Source organism: Coregonus clupeaformis, chromosome 27 (assembly GCF_020615455.1).
Source record: "Coregonus clupeaformis isolate EN_2021a chromosome 27, ASM2061545v1, whole genome shotgun sequence".
Lineage (NCBI taxonomy): Eukaryota > Metazoa > Chordata > Actinopteri > Salmoniformes > Salmonidae > Coregonus > Coregonus clupeaformis.
In genome coordinates this window covers 35,329,785-35,355,662 of record NC_059218.1, presented here as the reverse complement: position 1 = coordinate 35,355,662, position 25,878 = coordinate 35,329,785, and the positions used below count along the sequence as shown (strand labels likewise).

The following is a 25,878-nucleotide window of genomic DNA, read 5'->3' as shown; positions in this document are numbered from 1 at the left end:
AATGATACATTACATACTACAGTACATACCACAGTACATACTACAGTACATACTACAGTACATACTACAGTACATACTACAGTACATAGCCTACAGTACATACTAAAGTATATGAGCATATAAACATGCATACATGTGAGCGGGTCTGTGAGCTGGTCTGTGTGTTGGTCTGTCCGCTGGTCTGTGAGCTGGTCTGTGAGCTGGTCTGTGTGTTGGTCTGTGTGTTGGTCTGTCCGCTGGTCTGTGTGTTGGTCTGTAAGCTGGTCTGTGAGCTGGTCTCCCACAACCTTCTCCTAACAACCCTACCCTAACCTGACCTTGTTCTCCTGGCACTCTTCCATCAGCGGCTCTTCTAATCCTGGGCCCGGTTTCCCAAAAGCATCTTAATGCTTAGTACTTCTTAGCACCTTCCTAGGAGCATTGTTAACTCTCCGAGCTGTTTCCCAAAACAATCGTTATTAACGTTGCACTTGAAAACGTTCAGAATCCTGCCTCAGACCACTCGAACAGCTAAGTTGCTTTTTTGCCCTCCCGCGTTACTTTATACACAAAAGATCTCCGCTAAACATAGAATCATATGGTTTAGCTGTCTCTCTGTGACCGCCACAATAACTTCAGAACAAAGTTGACTGCAAATACAAAATTGCCATTGTCTTTGCAATAGATACAAACAAGCGATGTATAAAAAGACGGTTCAAATGAAAACCGAGATGACCGCATTAAAATATAAACATGTCAGCTTCCTGCTTCCCCTGTTTGTCTCCTGGCCTCTAGAGGTCAGCTGTGTTCCCCTTTGCCTTAGTTTTTCCTCATGTGTCCTAATTAGCTTATCTATGTCACCTGTGCCTTGTTTCCCCTTGAGTATTTTAGCTGTGTGTTTTCCCCTTGTTTCTCACTTGGTTATTGCGTCCTGTCTATGTGTCTCCTGCTTTGTCCCACCGTATCAGTCCTAGTAAGTTATTCGAAGTTATCTTTAGTTTGTTTTTTCTCCCCTCGGGGAGTTGTTTTGTTTTGCCTCCTGTTTTGAACATTAAATCTACTTACCTGGAGTATTGCCTGGGGTGTTTCATTTGGGTCCTACAACATCTCCTCTGTGGCAAGGGGTAGTACCCCAGCTCTACACATTTGAGACCGGAGTTCTAGCCCGGCTTGTGACAGAATAACCAAGTCAATCATGGACCCAGAAACACTCAGTTCCCAGGACCTGGTGGCGGTGATCATTCGACATGAGGCTTCTTTCCAGCGCCATGAAGCCGTTCTCAGCCGACAAGAGGAGCTGATGGCTAGACATTCTCAACTCCTGGCCGAAATGATGAGTTCCCTTCACCAGCTCTTTGAACGCCTCCTTGGTTCTCCCCCTTCCCCCGGTCACCTCCCAGTGACGACAGGCCTTCTCGGTTGGCGGAGCCCCGACTACCACCTCCCAAGCCCTTTTCTGGGGATCCAAGCTCTTGTCAGGGTTTCCTCACCCAATGCTCCCTCACCTTGAGCTCCAACCCTCAAGTTTTCCCACAGACCGTTCCAAGATTGCCTACCTCATTACCCTTCTTTCAGACAAGGCGCTCGCCTGGGCCTCTGCGGTGTGGCAGTCCCAGGAGGCCTGTTGTGACTCCCACGCTGCATTTGTAGAAGAGTTCAAGCGGGTGTTCGATCATCCTGTCAGTGGGCGGGAGGCTTCCAAGCGCCTACTGTCTCTCCGTCAGGGCCCCCGAAGCACGGCAGATTTTGCCATTGAGTTCGAACCATAGCAGCAAGGGGAGCGGATGGAATGATGAAGCGCTGAGGGTCTGCTTTCAGGGAGGGTTATCTGAGCCCCTTCAAGATGAGTTAGCCACCCGTGAACCAGCTGAAGATCTCGAGTCCCTCATAGCCTTGGCCATCCGCCTGGACAATCGTCTAAGAGAGCGGAGAACGGCTCGCCGTCAGGTGTCTCAGTCCCAAGTTCCTCTGAGCAGCTCTGTTTCTCCTGTTTGGACTCCGTCATTCAGAGCTGCCCCGGCTCCTGAACTGCCCCAGGATTCCCCGGAGAGCATGCAGTTAGGCCGTTCCAGGCTTTCTTCCAACGAAAGGGAACGTCGCATGAGGGAGCGTCGGTGCCTCTACTGCGGGGTTGCCGGCCACTTCCGCTCCACTTGCCCCCGAGCTGGGAAACGCCTGTCCCCGCCCAGCTACAGGAGGGTTGTGATGGGGAAAATTAGAGCTCCTCCTACTAACGCGGTCCTAGCTATTCCAGCCACTCTGTCCTGGGAGGGCCACCAGCATCGGGTCCAGGCTATGATCGATTCGGTGCCGCAGGTGATTTTATGGATGTAACCTTGGCTAAGGAACTTAAGATCCCTACCCAACTACTTCCTCAACCCCAGGCAGTTACAGCCTTAGATGGCAGACCTCTGGAACCAGGAAAAGTTACTGAGGCGACTCAGTCCCCTGCGACTTACCATCTCTCAACACCAGCAGGAGGAGACCTTCTATCTCATTGACTCTCCCGAGTATCCTATTATCCTGGGTCACCCTTGGCTATGCAGACATAATCCCCAGATCGACTGGCCTACTGGCACCATTCTTAGCTGGGGTCCCACTTGCCAACTCACCTGCATGCTTCAGAGTTCCTCAGCCCCTAGTACCCAGTTTCAAGAGTCTGTTGACGTCTCCCGAGTCCCCAGTGTTTACCATCGGTTCAAAGCAGTGTTCAGCAAGGCCCGGGCTACTGCCTTACCGCCTCATCGCACTTATGACTGTGCCATTGATCTACTCCCTGGGTGCTGCCCTCCTAGAGGTCGGATCTTTTCCTTGTCCTCCCCCGAGCACGCAGCTATGGACACCTACATTAAGGAGTCCTTGGCAGCCGGCCTCATCTATGCCTCTACTTCCCCGGCTGGGGCGGGCTTCTTTTTTGTTGAAAAGAAAGACGGGGGTCTGAGGCCTTGTATTGATTACCGGGGGACTCAACAAGATCACGGTTCGGAATCGATACCCTCTTCCTCTCATGGCCACTGCTTTTGAGCTGCTTCAAGGGGCTTCCATTTTTACTAAGCTGGATCTCCGCAATGCTTACCATCTCGTGCGGATCCGGCCAGGAGATCGAATGGAAGACGGCGTTCAACACGCCCACGGGACACTATGAATATCGGGTGATGCCGTTCGGGCTCACCAATGCCCCGCAGTATTCCAAGCCCTGATTAATGATGTTCTCCGGGATATGCTTAATCTGTTCGTCTTCGTGTACCTGGACGATATCCTCATCTTCTCGAGGTCACTGAAGGAGCATGAGGGGCATGTTAGCCGGGTTCTCCAGAGGCTCCTTGACAATCACCTCTACGTTAAGCCTGAGAAGTGTGAATTTCATGTTTCTCAGACTCAGTTTCTCGGGTTTATTGTCTCTCCCGGGCACCTAGAGATGGATCCCAAGAAGGTCAAGGCGGTCCACGATTGGCCCACACCTGCCACGGTCAAGGAGGTTCAACGGTTCATTGGCTTTTCTAACTTCTATCGGAAGTTCATTAAGAATTTCAGCTCGGTGGTAGCCCCCCTTGACGACGCTTACCAAGGGAGGAGGGACCAAGATTCACTGGGGTCCGGAAGCAGCAGGGGGCCTTCGAGGATCTCAAGCGCCGCTTCACTTCTGCTCCGATTCTGGTGACCCCCTGACCCAGAGAGACCTTTCGTGGTGGAGGTGGACGCCTCAGAGGTGGGGGTGGGAGCCGTCCTGTCTCAGAGGGGTGCGGATGGGAGATTACACCCTTGTGCCTTCATGTCTCGCCGCCTGTCTGAGGCCGAGCGCAACTACCACGTGGGGGATCTAGAGTTGCTTGCGGTTAAACTGGCCTTGGAGGAGTGGCGCCATTGGCTTGAGGGGGCTCAGCACCCTTTCCAGGTTCTCACAGACCACAAGAACCTGGAATATCTCCAACAGGCTAAGCGGATGAACCCTCGGCAAGCACGATGGTCCCTTTTCTTTAATCGATTCCAGTTCATCCTGACTTACCGACCTGGCACCAAGAACGTCAAGCCGGATGCTCTGTCTCGAGTCTATTCTCCCGAGGTACAAGAGAAGCCCTTGGCATCGATTATTCCGAGGTCTAGGATCGTCGCACCTCTTCAGTGGGAACTAGAAAGAGGGGTACGAGAAGCTCTTGCCCATGAGCCCGATCCAGGCGGTGGTCCTGCCGGTCGCCTGTACGTTCCTCTCTCGGTTCGGGCCCGCGTCTTGCAGTGGGGTCATGAGTCGCCCTTGACATGCCATCCTGGCAGTGCTCGCACACTGGAGTTCCTCCGACGGCGGTTTTGGTGGCCGTCCATCAAGAAGGACGTGCAGGTCTATGTGGAGGCCTGCCCTGTGTGCAACCAGGGAAAGTCGACACGCCAGCGACCCCAGGGACTGCTCCATCCCTTACCTGTTCCTCGAAGGCCATGGTCACACCTTTCTCTGGACTTTGTTACGGGACTTCCTCTATCCCAGGGCAACACCGTCATCCTTGTGGTGGTAGACCGTTTCTCTAAGGCTGCCCGGTTTATTCCCCTGCCCAAGCTGCCCTCGGCTAAGGAGACTGCGGAGCTCCTCATGAACCATGTCTTCCGGATATTTGGCATTCCCCCTGGACGTGGTCTCTGACCGAGGTCCCCATTCTCGTCCCGGTTTTGGGGGCCTTCTGCAGGCTTATTGGGGCCACAGCCAGCCTATCGTCAGGATTCCATCCAGAGTCTAATGGCCAAACGGAACGGATTAATCAGGATCTGGAGACCACCCTGCGGTGTATGGCGGCCAGCAATCCCACGTCTTGGGCCACCTATATCATTTGGGCTGAATATGCCCACAACACCCTCCAGTCCTCAGCCACCGGATTGTCCCCCTTCGAATGCCAGTTCGGTTACAACCCTCCTTTGTTTCCAGAGGAAGAGGCGCAAGTTGGTGTTCCCTCGGCCCAGCGCTTTGTCCAACGCTGTAGGCGGACCTGGAAGAAGGCCAGGTGTACCCTCCTTCGGACCTCCCAGAGATACCAAAGTCAGGCTAATCGCCACCGCCGGACGGCCCCTAGTTTCCGAGCTGGTCAGAGAGTTTGGTTGGCCACTAAGAACTTGCCCCTCCGGGTCGAATCCAAGAAGCTTTCCCAGAGATACATCGGCCCTTTCCGCATTTCTAGAAAGGTTAACCCTGTGTCGTATCGTTTAGTTCTGCCTCGCTCCCTTAGAGTTAACCCCACTTTCCATGTTTCACTCCTTAAACCTGTCTTGTCTTCTCCTTTTGCCCCCCACACAGACCCCCGCCACCTCCCAGGATCATAGACGGCCAGCCAGCCTACACAGTCCGCCGGATACTGGACTCCCGGAGGGTCCAGAACTCTCTGCAGTATCTGGTGGACTGGGAGGGCTACGGGCCAGAGGAGCGCTCCTGGGTTCCGGCCAGGGACATCCTGGACCCAGGGTTGATCCGAGATTTTCGCACCCTGGGGCCAGGGTGTTCTGGAAGGAACGTCAGGAGTCGTTCCTAGAGGAGGGGGTCCTGTCAGCTTCCTGCTTCCCCTGTTTGTCTCCTGGCCTCTAGAGGTCAGCTGTGTTCCCCTTTGCCTTAGTTTTTCCTCATGTGTCCTAATTAGCTTATCTATGTCACCTGTGCCTTGTTTCCCCTTGAGTATTTTAGCTGTGTGTTTTCCCCTTGTTTCTCACTTGGTTATTGCGTCCTGTCTATGTGTCTCCTGCTTTGTCCCACCGTATCAGTCCTAGTAAGTTATTCGAAGTTATCTTTAGTTTGTTTTTCTCCCCTCGGGGAGTTGTTTTGTTTTGCCTCCTGTTTTGAACATTAAATCTACTTACCTGGAGTATTGCCTGGGGTGTTTCATTTGGGTCCTACAACATCTCCTCTGTGGCAAGGGGTAGTACCCCCAGCTCTACACATTTGAGACCGGAGTTCTAGCCCGGCTTGTGACAAAACAGGCCCATTTAATTCATATTGAAATACATTTCATGTTCAATAAATTGAGTTATATTTTGTTACTTGTGGGCTACTGTCTGTAATTTGTCTCAATATATTTATTGATGTGGAGAAGCCTAACGTGCGCAATGATCTGTGATTTAGAGTATTTATATTGGGTAAGCATTAATTAGAAAAAGCTGCCTCAATTGTTGCAGCCGTAGGTGGTAACATCTAGGAGCTGATCCGTCTTCAGTATTGTGAAATAATTATAATGTTAAGGTAAGATTTAAATTGAGAAAGCTGATCTGAGAACAGCGCTGTCTTTCTTTCGATCAGTTTCGACACATGGTCCAACGACGCACTGTTCTCTCTGCGTGGTGTTTTGGGAAACGCATGTTACATCTTCGGCCGTTGTAGGAAAGATGCATTGTTAAAACACTAGTAAGCCTAAATTCCATCGCTATGGGCAAACCGGGCCCTGGAGGCTTCCCTCTTATATTAAACTCTTAGAAGAAAAGGAGCTATCTAGAACCTAAAAGGGTTCTTCGGCTGTCCCCATAGGAGAACCCTTTGCAGAACCCTTTTTGGTTTCAGGTAGAACCCTTTTGGTTCCAGGTAGAACCCTTTTGGGTTTCATGTAGAACCCTTTCCACAGAGGGTTCTACCTGGAACTCAAAAGGGTTCTACCTGGAACCAAAATGGTTCTACCTGGAACCAAAAAGGGTTATCCTAAGGTGACAGCAGAATAACCGTTTTGCTCCAACTCAGACCAAGACTGGAACATACAACAAGAACTGGAACATACAACAAGACAGGGGAGTTTAATCTCAAACTGGATAGGCAGAGTATGCAAATATACATGTACACACTGCATTGCTTAAGCATCACCCAAAGGAGGGCTTTAACACATGAAGATGTGTCGTGCACACACACACACGAACACACACACACACAAAACAAACAAGCTGTCATGTTCATACATACTAATGCATGCATACTCTCATACAACATCTACACCTACTGACGTTCTATATGAAAACGAATATAAAACACACACACATGCATACAAAGACACACACATACATACAACTGATTCTCCAGACTACGGTGCAGAGAATGCTGCAATGCACCGCAAGTGTTGACTGAGAAGAGGAGAGTAAGGGAGTGTAAGAGGGAAAATGAGAGAGGGGAGACAGATCAAGGGAGGAGTAGAATGGTGGAGCGAGGGGAGAGAGATTACAGGGAGAGAGAACATTTAGAGAATTAGAGAGGAGACAGGAGTGAGAGAGAGTGAGAGACAACATTATAGAGAGAAAGAAAAAGAAAGAGAGAGACAGACAGACAGACAGACAGAGTGTTAGTGACACTGGTGGCCAGTGTGTTGTTTATAATTATAATAATTTGGTGGGTGCTTATATTTGTCCTGTTTCACACATGTACAAGTGTGTATTGTACGCATGTTTCTAAAAATAAACACTTCCATTTCACACGTGTATAATACACACACACGTACATGTGTTTTTCTCCGCTATTTTGCGACCTGCCAAAGAGGAGTCCCTCTCAGCTCTGATGAATGCTCTGGCTAATGAGTTCGAATATGCAGTTAGGGAACATGTAGAGAAAAGGGAGGTAGTGATATCACCAACCTCCACCTCCACTCCCCTTTCTCAGCTGTTTCCCTCAGAGTGGATGAAGACATGCAGAACCAGAAGACTCACACAGTCAACACAGGGGGGCTCGCTACAATCACTATCATCACTGTCTGCTGTTCTCCTTAAGAGAACTTTAATGAGCATGCCTTATAGTAGATACTTGTGTGAGGTAATGTCAATTTATGATGGTGGGGACAGTGATACTGATTAAGCTTGTTTTAGGAGAGAAGGCCTAGTATTCGCTGGCCATTTTAGTTAGCGTGGGAAAGGGACTTAATATTCTATGTTCATATTCAAACTGATTCTCATGCATAACATTTTACTGTAACGTGTGTCGAAAATAATGTTTCAGACGAATAATAATAATATATGTATTTATTAAGTGCACTCTGATAATCATCCTTGCGCATGGGGCTTAGTGACACTGTTCCCTGGGGAGCGATGGTGGTGGCAGCAGGGTGAATTTGGAGATGAGTGCTCCGGTAGAGGTAGTCTAATAAGGACCAGAGGTGTCTTCTGCTTTGGAAATAACACACACTGTGGGCACTAGGCACCACAAGGTTGTTACCGCTGGCAACTGGAGCAGCTGTCCCTATTCCATCACCTTATTCTCATAAAAAAATAAAAAATCAATGACAGAACCATTTACATTTTAGCAGATGCTCTTATCCAGAGTGACTTATAGGAGCAATTAGGGTTAAGTGCCTTGCTCAAGGGCACATTGACAGATTTTTCAGCTAGTCAGCTCAGGGATTCAAACCAGCAACCTTTTGATTACCAGCCCAACGCTCTTAACCACTAGGCTACCTGCCGCCCCTTCAGGGGTATTATTCCCCATCCAATGAAATCAATATATGCATAAATGAAATAAACCACTATGTCCTGGCATCCCATTTCCTCCTGAGCCTCATTCCCTATTTAAACTGCCTCTTAAATGAAAACATAATTGAGTGAAGAGAATGGTGTCAGGGTTGAGCTAAGGGGCATTTTCTTTTACCCATCCAGAATATAGCTGCCTATATACATGATCTGATGTAGGCAGACTTCAATCTGATAAAGACTGTTCAATTCTATTACGTTCAATCTGATTCTGGAATGAATAAAAGGGATTACAGATCTGTCTTTCTGCTGTATTTCAATATCACTATATGTGAAATAGAAACAGTCCCATTATTGTTTTCATCTGGTGATAGTAATCCTATTGAATGAGCACATAGTACCTACTGTACTTTGCAATATAACGTTCACAGCTGGATGAATTCGACGTTTATAAATGCTCAGGAAACCATCTTAATATGATGAGGATTTCCATCGTAGCTTACACACACATGCAAGAATAGACATGAGAGACACAAACACCAAAACTCCCAGCCCCATAAATGATGTAATCCTAATGCAGTTGTTCACCCTCCACGACAAATCAGGTGTTAATTGAAACGCAATGAAGTTACCCCTGGCAGCCGGTGCTGTCTGAGAGGCCCTTCATGGTAAGTGGAAGTGCTCAGGGGTAACCTGAGCTGCCGTCATGTTCCAGGGAGTGAGACGGCAGTGTCTGAGTCCTTCATCATAATGATCCATCGTTTAGGTAGAGGTTAATGAGCCTTCATTACTCTTCAGGCACAACATAAAAAAAAAAACACTCATTGAATCAGATACCCTCCCAACCTGTATGTGCCAGCTCTGTTGGCATGCCCTTTCCCTCTCCACCCAAAATAATCAGCACTCCACTCCGTACCCCTCCCTCCCCCTGCTCACCTGTATTTCATGCTGCTGTGGCGCCCTATTGCCTCCTTCATGTGGGCATGGCCCTGGGGTACCGGGCGGGACCCTGACTGCTCCCTGGGCTTGGCTGAGCCCTGGGTGTTGTAGTTGCCATTACCCCCTTGGCTGCTCCCTCCACCCCCTCCTCCGCCTCCCCCACTGCCTCCCCCAGGGGGTGGCGCAGTGCGAAGGCCACAAAGCCGGTCCTCACTGCGGCTCTTCAGGTTGTGCTCCGTGCAGGCAAAAGAGACCTGCATGGTGACCACTGCCTAGTCTCTGATAAACTAAACTGGCCCCTGGAGAGGCTCTTTGGGGTGCTGCTTAGGGTCAGACCCCAAAATACTAATGTCTGCTAAATTGATGCTTCAACTTTAAGCTGCTTTGGTAGAGTGTAGATTTACATATATATATATTTTTGATGTGATAGAGCTAAGATGTCCCTGTCCAGACAAATGCCCAAACAGGAAAGGTTTGTCTTATCTGTCCAGAGCCACAGGCGCCGGCAAGAATCCAGGCCCAACCTGGCGCACGCAGAGTCAGCGTCTGGTCTGTCTCGGTCTCTTCTCTCCTGTCTGGTGTTGTTGCAGCCCAGGCGGAGCTCCTCAGAGTTCGCTCAGTCTCAAGAGGTTTCTAGTGAGAACATTGATTCCTCCCATCATCATCAGCGGGGAGCTAGTACATAGTGTCGTCCTCCTAGGCTGATCAAGGGGCGCAGCTCCATGGGCTCGGGTAGGCTACCTCTCGAACTGCGCTCTCCAAGGACGGCGAGCGCAACAGATTCCTCACTTGAGACGAGCCAGCTGACTTGCCTAGTCTTGCAGAGACATCCGGAAAGATCGTGGTGGCGAGGAAGACGCTTGCTATATGTTTTTGCTACAGCTTGATAGATCGGTAGGGTGGTAAATCATTCATCAGCTTGCTTGTCTCCTCTTCAGCTACAAACGTAGGTTAGTCTATCAGTGTCGAGCCCAGCTTGAGCCCCGGAGTGCGCTGCGACAATCACACTGTAGATGAGCTACAGACATATTTTCGCACATCCCCATAAATGCTAACAGAATTCAACACGCGCTAAAACACCATGATCTTCTAATGCACACATCCAGTGTATTAACCCTATTTGGCACAGTGCCCAGCCTCATGCAACATCGAACTGATGCAAAAGGAAGCATCAGCAGCGCCAAATCGTGTGCTCATTTCATCCACTTTGATGAATATTGTCAATAGCATAACTGCTATAATAATCTATTTCGGATATCAGTCAGGCTATACATTTCCCTCATCAGAAAGGATCCTTGCACACTGTTACCATTTCAAAGCATAATTGGCATGATCGGCAAAAATGAGATGATTTAATCAAATGCATAAATCGATGCCACAGTTTCCCTGTGTCCATCTGTTTCATTTGAGATGATGATGGCAATTCTCTTCAGAAGTATCATTCCAATCCCTGGTTTTCCTTGCAGAGGGTCCCAACGTCTTAATCACGACACATGCAAAGTCGATGATTGCAAAAGGCGCCCACCCACCCCTCTCTCTCTCTCTCTCTCTCTCTCTCTCTCTCTCTCTCTCTCTCTCTCTCTCTCTCTCTCTCTCTCTCTCTCTCTCTCTCTCTCTCTCTCTCTCTGTACTCTCTCACACACACTCTCTGTACACATCAAACAAAACGGGTGCTTTCTAACACAGAAAATAACTATCTATTCTGCGTGAATCTAATAGCACAATTCCAACGTGGTCGTCTCAGAACATTTCATATTATTCTGTAAGGAAATCCGAGACACTCCAAGTATGATATGTTACGTTTTGTATGGTATGTATTAATTTGTGGACTTCCATCATCCATTACCAAGTGCAATTCGTACAATATGTTACAAATTGCAATTCGTACAATATGTTCCAAATATGCAAAACGTACAATATGTTACGAATTCGTAAAATGTATGATATGTTACAAATTCCAATTTATTGTGGCTAACGTAAGCTAGGTGGATAACGCTAACGTTAGCTAGCTGTAGGGGTTAGGGGTTAGGATTAAGTTAAGGAGTTAGGTTAAAGGGTTAAGATTAAGGTTAGGGAAAGGGTTAGCTAAATAAAAGGGTCAATGTTAAGGTTTAGCTAACACGCTAAGTAGTTGCAAAGTTGCTAATTAGCTCAAATGCTAAAGTTGTCCGTGATGAGATCCGAACACACAACCTTCTGGTTGCTAGAAGTTTTTTTTGCCTTAAGTAGCCTTCTATCTTATGTAACCATACCAAACATAACATATTATACTAACTTCAGTTGCCCGGATTTACATTTACTATGTCATGTCTAGTCTATGAGACCAGTCTTACAATTCACAAATAAAGAAACTAATGAAAAATTATAAAATCCCTTTCACTGGTGCACAGGCATACACATCGATAAACCTGGACTGCACTGCCAGCCTTAAATTCAATACATTGTATACATGCACACTCATGTCTGTTAAAGGCAACCTCCCTTTTTTCAATAAACCCTAATGGCCACTCCCTTTTCAATAAATACTCAAGCATATGGAGGATGATTCCCCCTCCCCCTATTTTTCATTCCATCTCTCTGTCTCTGTCACCCTCTCACTCTCCCTTTATTGAAACACAGGCTTACAGTCGAGCAATCTCTTGATAAACCACAGTCTGTGAGAGAGTGCTAGTATTATGCAGCCTAGTACTGTTGGCAGATAAGAGTGAATGGTGGGGATAGGGATATATGTGGATATGACTCAATGGTTGAGACAGCTCTTATTCAATTGGCTTTTGGGGGAACCATGACATAAGTCATCAGGTAGTCTACAGTATTGGTGCCAGATGGTTTGCTAGTGTACTGAGGGAGACCAAAACAAATCAATGATCCTAAAAGCAAAACTAAAGCATTTATCTTTTTGTTGGGAATCTGAGTGCTCCACAAACCCATCCAACTAGGATTACATACACAGACTATATTAATACATGTCTATGTCAAAATGATACATTTACAGTTACCTGTTTACCTGTAACATTTACTAACATTTACCTCATGATTAAATAAAATGTGTCATCATAATATCCCTTATGAGACTGACATTAATATACAGTAGATAAGACAACCTCAGCTGTGTGAAATACAAATACACTTTACATAATAACATAATGGTAAAGTTGTTGTGCATAGGAGTGAATGTCAGTGGCCGTTTACCATTGCTTGCAAATGGTGTCTCCAAACTACAGGCATAAACCCATGTGCTGTTGAAAACACCAGAGAGACTGGTGTGAACCAATCACACAGGATTAATTCGGCTCAGTGAGCCAATAAATGAACAGTGCATCTGTGCAGTGAGAGGATAGAATCTGCTCATTGCTCAGAGGTGAGGGTAAAGTCCAAAGTAACCAGATGCATGAATGTAACCTCATAATATACTAGAGAGCTATCTCAGCTCCAAGAAACTGTCCTTGAATCACACAGCCTCTCACAGCTGAAAAGACAGATAACTTGTGTTACTTTTCCAGGATACATCGTTCTGCACAATGACATTACATCATATTGTGGAATCTTTTAGCAGGAGAGGAGATGACATGATGATGTGTAACAATAGAATGGATATGAATACCAAGCAGTAAATAGGAATGCGCACTGGATAGTTAGCTAGGATTGTGAGTAAAGGCCTGGTATCTTTTCCATGCTTTTTCATTGGTGTGCAGAGTTTATGATGTATGTATTAGCTTTTTCAGCACCAGTGATGATGTGAGGGTGAAAGGTCCAATGCAGACATGTTTATATCAACATCAAATCCATTACTGTAAAAGATTTCCATAAAAATTGGCATAAATAGCTTTTTAGCAAAACACTATTTCTCAAGCAATACTTTTTCTAGGACTGTCTGGGAGTGGTCTGAGTGGGTAGGGGAAAACTGAAAACTACACTGAACAAAAAATATAAACGCAACATGTAAAGTGTTGGTCTCATGTTTCATGAGCTGAAATATAAGATCCCAGAAATATTCCATATGCACAAAAAGCTTATTTCTCTAAATTTTTGTGCACAAATGTATTTACATCCCTGTTAGTGACCATTTCTCCTTTGCCAAGATAATCCATCCACCTGACTGGTGTGGCATATCAAGAAGCTGATTAAACAGCATGATCATTACACAGGTGCACCTTGTGCTGGGGACAATAAAAGGCCACTCTAAAATGTGCAGTTTTGTCACACAACACAATACCACAGATGTCTCAAGTTTTGAGGGAGCGTACAATTGGCATGCTGACTGCAGGAATGTTCACCAGAGAATTGAATGTTAATTTCTCTACCATCGTTTTAGAGAATTTGGCAGTATGTCCAACCGGCCTCACAACCGTAGACCACGTGTATGGCATTATGTGGGCAAGCGTTTTGCAAATGTCAACGTTGTGAACAGAGTGCCCAATGGTGGTGGTGGGGTTATGATATGGGCAGGCATAAGCTACGGACAACAAACACAATTGCATTTTATTGATGGCAATTTGAATGCACAAAAATACCGTGATGAGATCCTGAGGCCCATTGTGAGGCCATTTTCTTTAAAGGTATCTGTGACCAACAGATGCATATCTGTATTCCCAGTCATGTGAAATCCATAGATTAGGGCCTAATGCATTTATTTCAATTGACTGATTTCCTCATATGAACTGTAACTCAGTAAAATCTTTGAAATTGTTGCATGTTGCGTTTATATTTTTGTTCAGTATAGCTGTTATTGACAGAGAGGTTTGGAACTCTCTTTGTTATTGGTCTATTCACCAATTTACAGCATGGTGATGTCACCATGGAAAGCCGAAACTCCGGCCCATGCAAACCTGTGTCACGGTTTCGGCCGAGGCTGCTCCTCCTCCTGGTTCGGGCAGGCTTCGGCGGTCGTCGTCCCCGGAGTACTAGCTGCCACCGATCGATGTTTCATGTTCGTTTGGTTTTGTCTTTATGTTGTACACCTGTGTCTTGTTAGTCCTCGTTAGTGTCCTATTTAGTTCTCGTTGGTTGTGTTTGTCTTTGTGTGTGATTGCTCTTCTGTTTTCGTGTTGGAGCTACGTACTTCCCTCCAGTGTTTTGGAGAGGGTTTTCGCACATGTTTGTGCGCCGTTTGTTTGACGCCTGTGTGCGCCGTGATTTAGCCTTCGGGCTTATTGTGCTTATTTTCTACGTGATTATTGCACTAAAGTCTTTTGGACTGAGCTTCTGCGTCCTGCGCTTGATTCATGCACCACACCCACCTTCAGCACCCCTTGACAGAATCACACACCAGAATGGAATCAGCAGGATCTGCAGTTACGCCTGAGTCGCTCGAGGAGCATGTCCGCGGCCAAGATGACCAGATACGACAACTGGGGACCGCTCTACAGGACGTCATCAACACCTTGCACCGATGGGAGGCCAGCGGGGTACCCACGCCTCCACCTACCCTGCCAATCCCATCGGCCGGTCCACCAGTCCCAGGTCCGGAACCCAGGGGGATTCGGCTCTCGCTCCCGAGGGCGTATGACGGAACAGCTGCCGGGTGTCAGGGGTTCCTCCTGCAGGTGGAGCTCTACCTGGCCACTGTACACCCGGTGCCCTCGGGACACGAGAGCGTTTCCGCCCTCATCTCCTGTCTCACGGGCAAGGCGTTGGAGTGGGCTAACGCCGAGTGGAGGAAGATGGACGCCAACACCATCTCCTACGCCGAGTTCCCTCGTCGCTTCAAGGCCGTGTTCGACCATCCGCCTGAGGGCAAAGCGGCGGGGGAGCGTCTAGTCCACTTGAGACAGGGGAGGAGGAGCGCACAGGCGTTTGCTTTAGAGTTCCGGACTCTAGCGGCGGACGCAGGGTGGAATGAACGGGCCCTCATCGACCATTTTCAATGTAGCCTACGGGAGGACGTTCAACGTGAGTTGGCCTGCAGGGATACCCATCTTACCTTCGACCAGTTGGTCGATATGTCCATCCGTCTGGACACCCTGCTGGCCATCTGTGGACGTCCCGAGGGGGGTCCGTCCATTCCGCCCTCCGGCACCTCCGAGCCGAGCCCTATGGAGCTCGGGGGTGCCGGCGCTAGAGAAAGGAGGAGGAGGAGCCCGAGGGGGCCTGTCTCCTGCACCAAGTGCGGTCGTGGAGGGCACACTGCGGCCAGGTGCTGGGGAGGGTTCTCCGGGGGAGAAGACAACAGGCCACGCACTGGGGGGGCCTCCCAGGTGAGTAGACGTCCCACTTACCCAGAGCTTTCTGTTGCGCACTTTTGTATACCTGTTTGTTTTCCACAGGTTGCACCTCATTCCCAGCTGGGAATTTTGTTGATCGGAAGTTTTGTGTAGATTTAGGGATCCCTCTCCTACCTGTTGACAAACCTTTTCCCGTTCATGCCTTAGATAGCCGCCCGTTGGGGTCGGGGTTGATTAGGGAGATCACAGCGCCACTTAGGATGTGTGCGCAGGGGGGTCATGAAGAGACTATACAGCTGTATCTGATCGACTCTCCTGCGTACCCAGTGGTGCTGGGAATTCCCTGGTTAAGCACCCATAACCCTGCTATTTCGTGGCAACAGAGGGCTCTCGATGGGTGGTCTGCTCAGTGCGAGGGGCGATGTCTGGGTGTTTCCGTGGGGGCGACTTCGGTGGGAAGTCCAAACCAAGTGCCCGCACTGCACCTTCCGCCTGAATATGGGGATTTAGCTCTCGTGTTTAGCAAGACTAGGGCGACGCAGTTGCCTCCTCATAGACAGGGGGATTGTGCGATTGATCTCCAGGCAGGAGCAGCGCTCCCACGGAGCCATGTGTATCCTTTGTCTCAAGAGGAGAGAAAGGCTATGGAGACTTACATAGCCGAATCTTTGAGACAGGGATACATTCAGCCCTCCACTTCTCCCGCCTCCTCGAGCTTCTTTTTTGTGAAAAAGAAAGATGGAGGGTTGCGCCCGTGCATTGATTACCGTGGTCTCAATCAGATTACTGTGAAATACAGTTATCCACTCCCTCTGATTGCGACCATGACGGAGTCATTGCATGGAGCGCGGTTTTTCACAAAACTGGATCTCAGGAGCGCGTATAACTTGGTGCGCATTAGGGAGGGAGACGAATGGAAGACAGCGTTTAGTACCACGTCAGGTCATTTCGAGTATCTTGTCATGCCATATGGGTTGATGAATGCTCCATCAGTCTTCCAATCCTTCGTAGATGACATTTTCCGGGATATGCAGGGACAAGGGGGGGTCGTGTACATTGATGATATTCTGGTGTACTCGTCTACCCGAGCCGAGCATGTAACCCTGGTGCGTCGTGTATTGAGGAGGCTGTTGAAGCACGACCTATATGTCAAGGCAGAGAAATGTCTGTTTTTCCAGGAGTCGGTCTCCTTTTTGGGTTATCGGTTGTCCGCGTCAGGGGTGAGAATGGAGGTGGATCGTGTGTCCGCTGTGCGTAATTGGCAAACCCCAACCACTGTAAAGGAGGTGCAGCAGTTCTTGGGCTTTGTGAATTACTACCGGAGGTTTATCCGGGGTTTTGGACAGGTGGCAGCTCCCATCACGTCCCTTCTGAAAGGGGGTCCGGTGCGCCTGCAGTGGTCAGCTGATGCGGACAGGGCCTTTGGGAGACTGAAGGACCTGTTTACGTCGGCTCCGGTGCTGGCGCATCCGGATCCTGCATTACCCTTTCAGGTTGAGGTGGACGCGTCTGAGGCAGGTATAGGGGCCGTTCTCTCTCAACGGTCCGGCTCGCCACCTAAACTCCGCCCCTGTGCTTTTTACTCTAAAAAGCTCAGCCCGGCGGAGCGTAACTATGACGTTGGGGACAGGGAGCTGTAGTTCAAGCCCTTAAGGTGTGGAGGCATTGGCTTGAGGGGGCTCAAAACCCTTTCCTCATTTTGACTGACCATCGGAACCTGGAGTACATCCGGGCAGCGAGGAGACTGAACCCTCGCCAGGCTCGATGGAGTATGTTTCTCACCAGGTTCGTATTTAAAATCACGTACATCCCTGGGTCCCAGAATGGTAAGGCAGATGCACTGTCCCGGCGGTATGACACGGAGGAGAGGTCCATTGAGCCTACTCCCATACTACCGGAGTCTTGCCTTGTGGCACCGGTGGTGTGGGAGGTCGATGCCGAAATCGAGCGAGCGTTGCGTACCGACCCCAGCCCTCCACAGTGTCCTGAGGGTCGGAAGTACGTTCCGCTCGAGATTCGGGATCGACTCATTTACTGGGCTCACACGTCACCCTCCTCTGGACATCCGGGTATTGGCCGGACAGTGCATTGCCTTAGCACTAAATACTGGTGGCCTACTTTGGCTAGGGATGTGAGGGTTTATGTCTCCTCCTGCTCGGTGTGCGCCCAGTGTAAGGCGCCCGACATCTGCCCAGGGGTAAGTTACAAACCCTGCCCGTTCCCATAACGACCATGGTCCCACCTCTCGGTGGATTTTGTGACAGACCTTCCCCTCTCTCAGGGGAATACCACCATCCTGGTCGTTGTGGACCGGTTCTCAAAGGCCTGTCGTCTTCTCCCTATGTCGGGTCTTCCTACTGCCCTACAGACCGCTGAGGCCCTATTTACCCACGTCTTCCGGCATTACGGGGTACCCGAGGATATAGTGTCTGATCGAGGGCCCCCAGTTTACCTCCCGTGTTTGGAGAGCGTTCATGGAGCGTTTGGGGGTCTCGGTTAGCCTTACCTCAGGGTACCACCCGGAGAGTAACGGCAGGTAGAACGTGTCAACCAGGATGTGGGTAGGTTTCTGAGGTCGTATTGCCAGGACCGGCCTGAGGAGTGGGCACGGTACATTCCCTGGGCCGAGATGGCCCAGAACTCTCTCCGCCACTCCTCTACCAACCTAACCCCCTTCCAATGTGTGTTAGGTTACCAGCCGGTTCTGGCACCGTGGCAGCAGAGCCAGATCGAGGCCCCTGCGGTGGATGATTGGATGAGGCGCTCGGAAGTGACGTGGAACGCTGCCCACGTCCACCTGCAGCGGGCCGTCCTTCGTCACAAGGCGGCGCCGATCTCCACCGCAGTGAGGGGCCGGTGTACGCACCCGGAGATCGAGTCTGGCTCTCTACCAGAAACCTACCCCTCCGCCTGCCCTGCCGGAAGCTGGGTCGGGCGGTTTGTGGGGCCCTTTAAAGTCCTGAGAAGATTGAACGAGGTGTGTTATAGGTTACATCTACCTGTTGAGTATAAGAATATTAACGCCTCGTTCCATGTGTCTCTTCTCAGGCCGGTGGTAGCTGGTCCACTCCAGGACAATGAGATAGGAGAGACTCCTCCACCCCCACTGGACATCGAGGGGGCTCCGGCGTACACCGTTCGGTCCATCTTGGACTCCAGACGCCGGATGGGGGGTCTCCAGTATCTCGTGGAGTGGGAGGGGTACGGCCCGGAGGAGCGGTGCTGGGTGCCGCGGAGGGACATCCTAGACCCATCTCTCCTGTCGGAGTTCCACCGGGACCATCCCGCGCGCCCTGCTCCGCGTCCTCCTGGTCGTCCCCGAGGCCGGGGTCGGCGCACGGCTGGAGCCGCGCGTCAAGGGGGGGGTACTGTCACGGTTTCGGCCGAGGCTGCTCCTCCTCCTGGTTCGGGCAGGCTTCGGCGGTCGTCGTCCCCGGAGTACTAGCTGCCACCGATCGATGTTTCATGTTCGTTTGGTTTTGTCTTTATGTTGTACACCTGTGTCTTGTTAGTGTCCTATTTAGTTCTCGTTGGTTGTGTTTGTCTTTGTGTGTGATTGCTCTTCTGTTTTCGTGTTGGAGCTACGTACTTCCCTCCAGTGTTTTGGAGAGGGTTTTCGCACATGTTTGTGCGCCGTTTGTTTGACGCCTGTGTGCGCCGTGATTTAGCCTTCGGGCTTATTGTGCTTATTTTCTACGTGATTATTGCACTAAAGTCTTTTGGACTGAGCTTCTGCGTCCTGCGCTTGATTCATGCACCACACCCACCTTCAGCACCCCTTGACAACCTGCTGAATAGAAGGTCCTGTGTAGATTGTATTTTCAACCAGCAACTATCAGAAAATAACACTGATCAAATGTTGTCACACTTTTACAGTGGTAGTTTCATCAGCTGTTGTACCATATGATATAATACACAGGAAAAACTGAATTTTGACTACATTGGGCCTTTAAACTGGGAGAGCATAACTGAAATAATTTCAGCACCATGGGCAGGTCCCTATCCAACTGCTGAAAGTGAAAATACATAATCCTGACCTCAACCACAACCTTTGACCCTTAACCCTAGCATTAGTCCAAACCTTAACCTACAGCTGTAAAATCATGTATCTAACATTGACCTTTAACCTTAACCATAACCCTGTCAAGCTGAGGGTAATGGGCTAGAAGTGGTCGGCTGTTGGGTAAAAAGAGGATGCCAGGGAGTGAGAAAGGCGGCTCACATCCTACGAACACTGACATGATTAGAATGTCAGGCACAAACATGCATTTTTACAGTCAGAAATATGGTTCACACAACCATATTTTACACCATCTGTGTGTAGAAATCCTGTTATCCAGTGCTGGGCTATTGGGACACACTAGCATTCTGTTGGTCTCTAGTGGGGAAATGTATAACTGCAAGGTGACATTTTTTCTAAAGCAGCATGCACATCTGTCACACTTTTTTAGGTCATATCACCATCATCTCTTAGTGATGATAAACAAGCCAGGGGCTTTCACCTGGGTTCTGGAGTAGAAAACAACACACACACCAACAACAGGCCATTCAAAGTGACAACTCCGTACCGAAAATGTATTTTTAAAACAGTTTGCCAGTGGATTAGCCACAGCTAGCAGGAGTAATGAGAGCAGGCTGTTCCCCTGTATGTCGCTCTCCCAAAGCCTGATGTTTGATTTGTCTCAACCCACACCCTACGCCCTTCCTCTTATATGAACAATCCCATCCTCTCTCTCTTTCTCACAATTCATTTGATTCTGTGTGAGTGAAATCAGGAGGCTTTCCTCCACTACACTAGGAAATCAGATTTAAAACGTATTGGAATATAAATCTGTTCTCATAGTTTACAGATTGATTGAATCTGAGTGAACGTGATGAGAACATACATTTATTTTCTAGTCTACACTCTTAGAAAAAAGGGTTCAAAAAGGATTCTTCGGCTGTCCCCATAGGAGAACCCTTTTTTGGTTCCAGGTAGAACTCTTTTGGATTCCACGTAGAACCCTCTGTGGAAAGGGTTTTACATGTAATCCAAAAGGGTTCTACCTGGAACATAAATTTTTACACCAAAAGGGTTAGACCCCGAACCAAAAAGGGTTCTTCAAAGGGTTCTCCCACACTGTAAACCCTAATAAGTTCACATAACTCAAAAATTATTTTGTAACAGATTACACAAAAATATTTTAGTGATGTTTTTAAATGTTTTAAGTTTACATAAAATAAAAATTACATTTACAGTTGCCTTAAATTATCTCAATGTTATCTTATAAATATTGATATTCCTCAACTTATAATTAGGGAGTAATTCACTCAAAACTTTCAATATTTTTCAACTCATATAATGTGGGAAATATACTCAACATTTTCAATATTCTTCAACTCATAAATGTGGGAAATACACTCAAAATATTAAATATTCTTCAACTCATATAATGTGTGAAATACACTCAAAATTTTCAATATTCTTCAACTCATAATGTGGGACATGCAATCAAAATTAATTCTAAACTGAAATACTGATGTCGGTCCATTACACAATTATAATCAGCGAATAATGTTAGAAAACATGAAAGTGACACCACAGTGACAATTTAACTTTTTTTTTATTCAACACAATGTGCTTTTAAAAAGGCACGAATCAAAAGGAGCTCAGTCAAAACAAAGTGCTTGTCATAAATTAAAACAAAAAAGGAAATGACTCCATAAAAACAAAATGTGTTTTAAAGTACATTAAGTGTTAATAGTTCCATATTCTGATAGTGGTCATTGCTACAGAGGGTAGATTCAGTATTTTGGGTCTCCATATCACATTATTCAGTAAACATTATGATAAAAACTCACAAAAGCTTCATGATAAAAATTCAATAAGATTCTAATTATAATCCATCCTCAACAGCAATGACAACTATTAGAATGTGGAGCCATTTAAAACGTTTTGGCACTTACTGTACCTTGAAGGCTGCAACTCACTTTTTTAAAATAAAACATTCAAATAAAAGTACTGGTTTCTACTGTGCCGTACTTCAACTGGCAACATCAAGGTAAGCATTAGGTCACACAACATTAAACATGTATAGTGCATGAATTCAACAGTCGCTTTCCCACAAGTACAGTACAAAAACTTGGGCTTGGCAATACTTCAATGTTGTGATATTTATCTATTAACAATCAATGTATTAAATCTGAGGTAGAAGAGGCAAACAGTGTAACATATTAAACATGAGGTAGAAGAGGCAAATTATTACATTTGTAAAGAGGGGAAAAAAACAAACATCCTCAATACTCAGCTCAACAAATAGTCCATTCTGAGTGATTCACTCATTGAACAAATCATTCTTCAGTGTCAGTAGACGCTCTTTCAGTGGTTTGTTGTCCTCAAGACACATCACAACTTTTTGGATAAATGTGAATGTAAGCTCAAGATTCTTTGGGTACTGTAGGTCTAGTGCATAGACATACCCAAAGAGCAGGAGAAATGAGTCAGCCAGGTGTGTGGGACCACTCACAAGTATTTCATCTTCCACGACAATACAGATGCTCTCAGGGCTGAAGAGGGCCGCATCAGTAGTATCATCAGTGACAACTGTCAGGAGAGCCACCGGAGTGTCAGTGAGGTCTGGACCATCTGCTGACTATAAAACACAAATAATACAAAAATGAGTTCAGCCCCTCAAGGATACAAATCATGCTAATGATGTCTAGACATTACGGTCACTTTGCACTTAGACTGCAACTAAGCTACATGTTTAAACTATTTTCTTTACACATGCTTATTATTTTATGTTAGTTTCACACCTACCTGTAAGCATACTTTTTGTTTAGTGGAATTCTTTATACTTACCTTTTCATTTATGTAATTTCTACATGTCAGTTTGCAGAATAACAACTCAAGGAAACTTCATAAACAGGTCCTGGGGGCTATTCCAGAAAGGAGGTTCAACAAACTGAGCCTAACCCTGAACTCAGAGTTGACTTACCCTGTGAAGTGAAACTGAGTTTTCAGTTACAGAACAGCTGATCTGAGTTAGGTAAGTTGACTCAGAGTACGTTAACTCGGAGTTGAGCTTGTGCCTGACGACTAGTAAAAAGCCATCATCAATGGAGCTCCGATACGGTTATTCACCATGGCAACGGGAGAAAACAGGAAGCAGACATTTTCTGGCTGCGGCTGTTATATAAATCACTGACAGAGTTTCAGATGCAGTCGTCTTTTCATTTTGAATTTAACATCACTTTATTTTATATTAGCCTTTAAGGAAGTGGTTGAATGTTGTTCAATGTTTTATATTAGGCTATTTTGTTTTATTTAAATCGGCTGAAAATGAAATATAAAAACATTTTATCTCATACTCAATGCGGCGACAAACTAGAAACACGGACTTTGAAATTACGTTGTTGGAAAAAATACAATTGGCTATACTGATGGTTTTCACATAACCTGCTTTCTGGAATGCCCCTCTGGTTCTCCTAGAGTTCTTTGAGTGATGTCATGTTTAAGCTGACTGAATAGCTAAGCAAAGGGATTGATAGTGAGGCCAGTACACTTACATTACAGGTCCTGAAAAACTTGGAGGCATCTTCACGCAGGTACACAGGAAGTGCACGAAGGACGAGGGCCCGTCTCATATTTACATCACGTTGTTCCTACATGGACAAAAAATATCCATTACAATAACAATTACACAAATATCAAAAACATTCATTGTACACTAATTATAGTAAAAATGAAAATGTTAAAAGATAAGCAAGTTAGTTATTAACAAGCAAAGCATCAAAGTTGTGTGCTTATAGATCTGCTATTTCTGTTGTTGTTCTTTGTATTTAACAAAGTATTAATAAAGGGTTCAAGTGATCAACTGTTGACCCCACAGTTGAGATAAAAACATTTAGAGAAATAGCAAAAGAATGACTGTGGAAACACAAAATAAAACCAATTATTAGTGTAATCCTCTCACCAGGCTCGAATTTGACTCTCACGATATTACCTTATTTAGAATATCTGAACAGCATGGGATATTAGGTGAGAAGGACATCTCCAATAAGAATCCCTATTGTAAACTTGCTAGGGTGAATGACAAATAGGGTATTAACTTCAGATAGAATGATTATAGACTTGGTTATTGTTATAAGGATATGCTTTCCCATGCATTAAATGAAACTGAAACAGTAAATGACTCCACCAATACAACAGACATAAGGTTCAAGATCTATATTAATCAAATGTTCAATGTATCACATCAAAAGAAATACAAATTATAAACCCCAATGATTTTTCCACAACCCCATGTCCAAATTATTTGCAAGCTTGCTTATTAAACCCTGGGCGCGCGTTGGAGCTCATAAAAAAAATTACGACATACATAAAGTCCCGAAGTCCACCCCACATTTGTAGTTACTCACTACTTGTAGATAATGCCTCAGCAAAATATAGTAGTTCCGTGCAGGTGTCCTCACAAGATCCACAGCTATCAATGCAGCCAGTACTCGGTAGCAGCAACAGACATCCGTTGGAAACCCGAACTGATCGTCACAAGCAATTCTCTCCAAGTCTTGCACGATGCTAGGCTAACCTCTAGGATGTCGAATGTCTCCACAATTCGACGGCAGCTTCAGTCTCCACTTGGTCTTTCTTAACTAAATAATAAACACTCTCTTATAGAAATAAAATCAGGATTTCCCTTAAAAAAACTCTGTAGGTATGGTTTTGTTCTCTCTTTATCGTTTCCTTTGGTCGTTTTTCCTTCACCAACCCCACTAACGTCTCTCCTCTCCCTTCTTTCAACTTTTCCCTCCCTTTTCTTTCCCGGCAACCAGTCCACTCTCCCATTGGCCACAACTTAACAAGTTAGCTCATTGGTCAAAACTTTAACGAGATACGTGGGAAATTTAAACTTAAAAGTAAACCAACCTATTCACTTGTAAAACATTTTTAAACATTGCTTCAAAAAAGAAATGCATTAATGACATTACAAATCAGGAGCTATTCGATCACCTTTTAAATCTAATACCAATGAATTATAACAAATACACTCTATACTTGGTTTTAGCAATGTATTACATTAGTAACACTATTTCATAATACATCCTACCTGAACTGTTAAAAGGATTTCGAGATGATCTCACAACCACACACTTGAGCCTAGGAAGAAATACAAACACAGGCCTGGTTAGCATCATGATAACACACTCACATTATGTTGTTTAGCATTGTTCGTTTCACGCTAGCACACACGTACACACAGCTCGATAACGTATAATATTTACTGTGTAAGGCAGACACTTATTGAAATAAGTATACTCACAGTACGCACTTGCATTACCGGCGAACAGCGAAAACTCATGGACCTTCCTCCACCGTCAATGTCCCGGGCAAACATTCATTATGGGAAATGTAGTTCATCCAGGAGACCTGCTGATAACGTTACACCGTTGTAAGATGAAGTAACGTAACGTATTTGTCACATATTTAACAACTTCTAAAGTTACAATTACTTGGATTTTTAAACTATTTACAACAAATATTCACTGTGCACATTGTACAAATGTATTCCCAGTTCCACATTTAAGACTATCGAAATTAAATTTGAAAAAAAACAACAACATTAGAGTTACTTACCAAATCAGAGGTGATGATAAGATGGCGCTTAAGAAAACGAAGGCAATAAGACTAATGATAAAAACGGAGGTGGTGGTGGTTTCAAGCGGGCAGCATAAAAGTGCGCATTGCAAACAAATTAAAACAAATTAAACTGTGTTCCACATCCCCGCATCAAGGCAAATTCAAGATGGCTGACTCAGCTTTCCTGAGGGAGAGATGACCCACCCACCAGAACGTCATGACGTCGATAACGTCATGACACTACCTAAACTTTTTTGAGCGTTCCACACAAATTACCTATAAAATATTGAGCCCTCTTCAATTAAAGTGGCATAAATCTCAACAGAGCTCAACACTTTATAGTTTGGTCAACTGCATAACGACATTTGACTGTTATGACCTTATTACTTATGAGCTAGTACAACTGTTTGGGATTACAGTGCATAGGGACAGCCAAAGAACCGTTTTAGATTCACCTTATTTTTCTAAGAGTGTACTACCACTGATAAATTAGGACAAGACATACAAGGTGTTAAAAGGAGATGATTATGTTTTGTACCATTCAACATTTGAATATGTATCACTCATTTTAGAGAGAGTGGGGCTACACTCTCTCTTTCATCTTTCTCTTCACTCTCTCTGTCTCTCTCTGTCTACCTCTCTCCTACCTGTATATCATGGTAGTGCTCTCCGTCTACCTATCTCCTACCTGTATATCATAGTAGTGCTCTCCGTCTACCTCTCTCCTACCTGTATATCATGGTAGTGCTCTCCTCCGTCTACCTCTCTCCTACC

General features: G+C 46.3%; 1 protein-coding gene and 1 long non-coding RNA gene across 4 annotated transcripts in view; both read right to left on the bottom strand.

Moving 5' to 3' along the window:
• The window catches only part of LOC121541891 (voltage-gated potassium channel subunit beta-3-like), a 29,785-nt gene extending 18,981 nt beyond the window's left edge, over positions 1 to 10,804 (bottom strand). For both annotated transcript variants that reach the window (XM_041851263.2, XM_041851264.2), the window contains exon 1: positions 9,319 to 10,804. In XM_041851263.2, coding sequence (XP_041707197.2) covers positions 9,319 to 9,581 — 263 coding nt within the window. In that variant the 5' untranslated portion in view covers positions 9,582 to 10,804. The remainder of the gene's footprint in view (positions 1 to 9,318) is intronic.
• Positions 10,805 to 21,635: 10,831 nt separating this feature from the next.
• On the bottom strand, positions 21,636 to 25,522 carry LOC121541892. Of its 2 annotated transcripts, none has more exons than XR_005995804.2 (5): positions 25,102 to 25,522; positions 24,788 to 24,894; positions 24,575 to 24,624; positions 23,034 to 23,129; positions 21,636 to 22,117 (listed from the first exon to the last, which is right to left on the bottom strand). It is a non-coding gene; the product is annotated as an uncharacterized LOC121541892 (long non-coding RNA). The 2 variants fall into 2 exon arrangements; XR_005995803.2 differs by having other exon boundaries at positions 24,788 to 24,897; positions 25,102 to 25,521.
• Between the last annotated feature and the right edge of the window lie 356 nt (positions 25,523 to 25,878).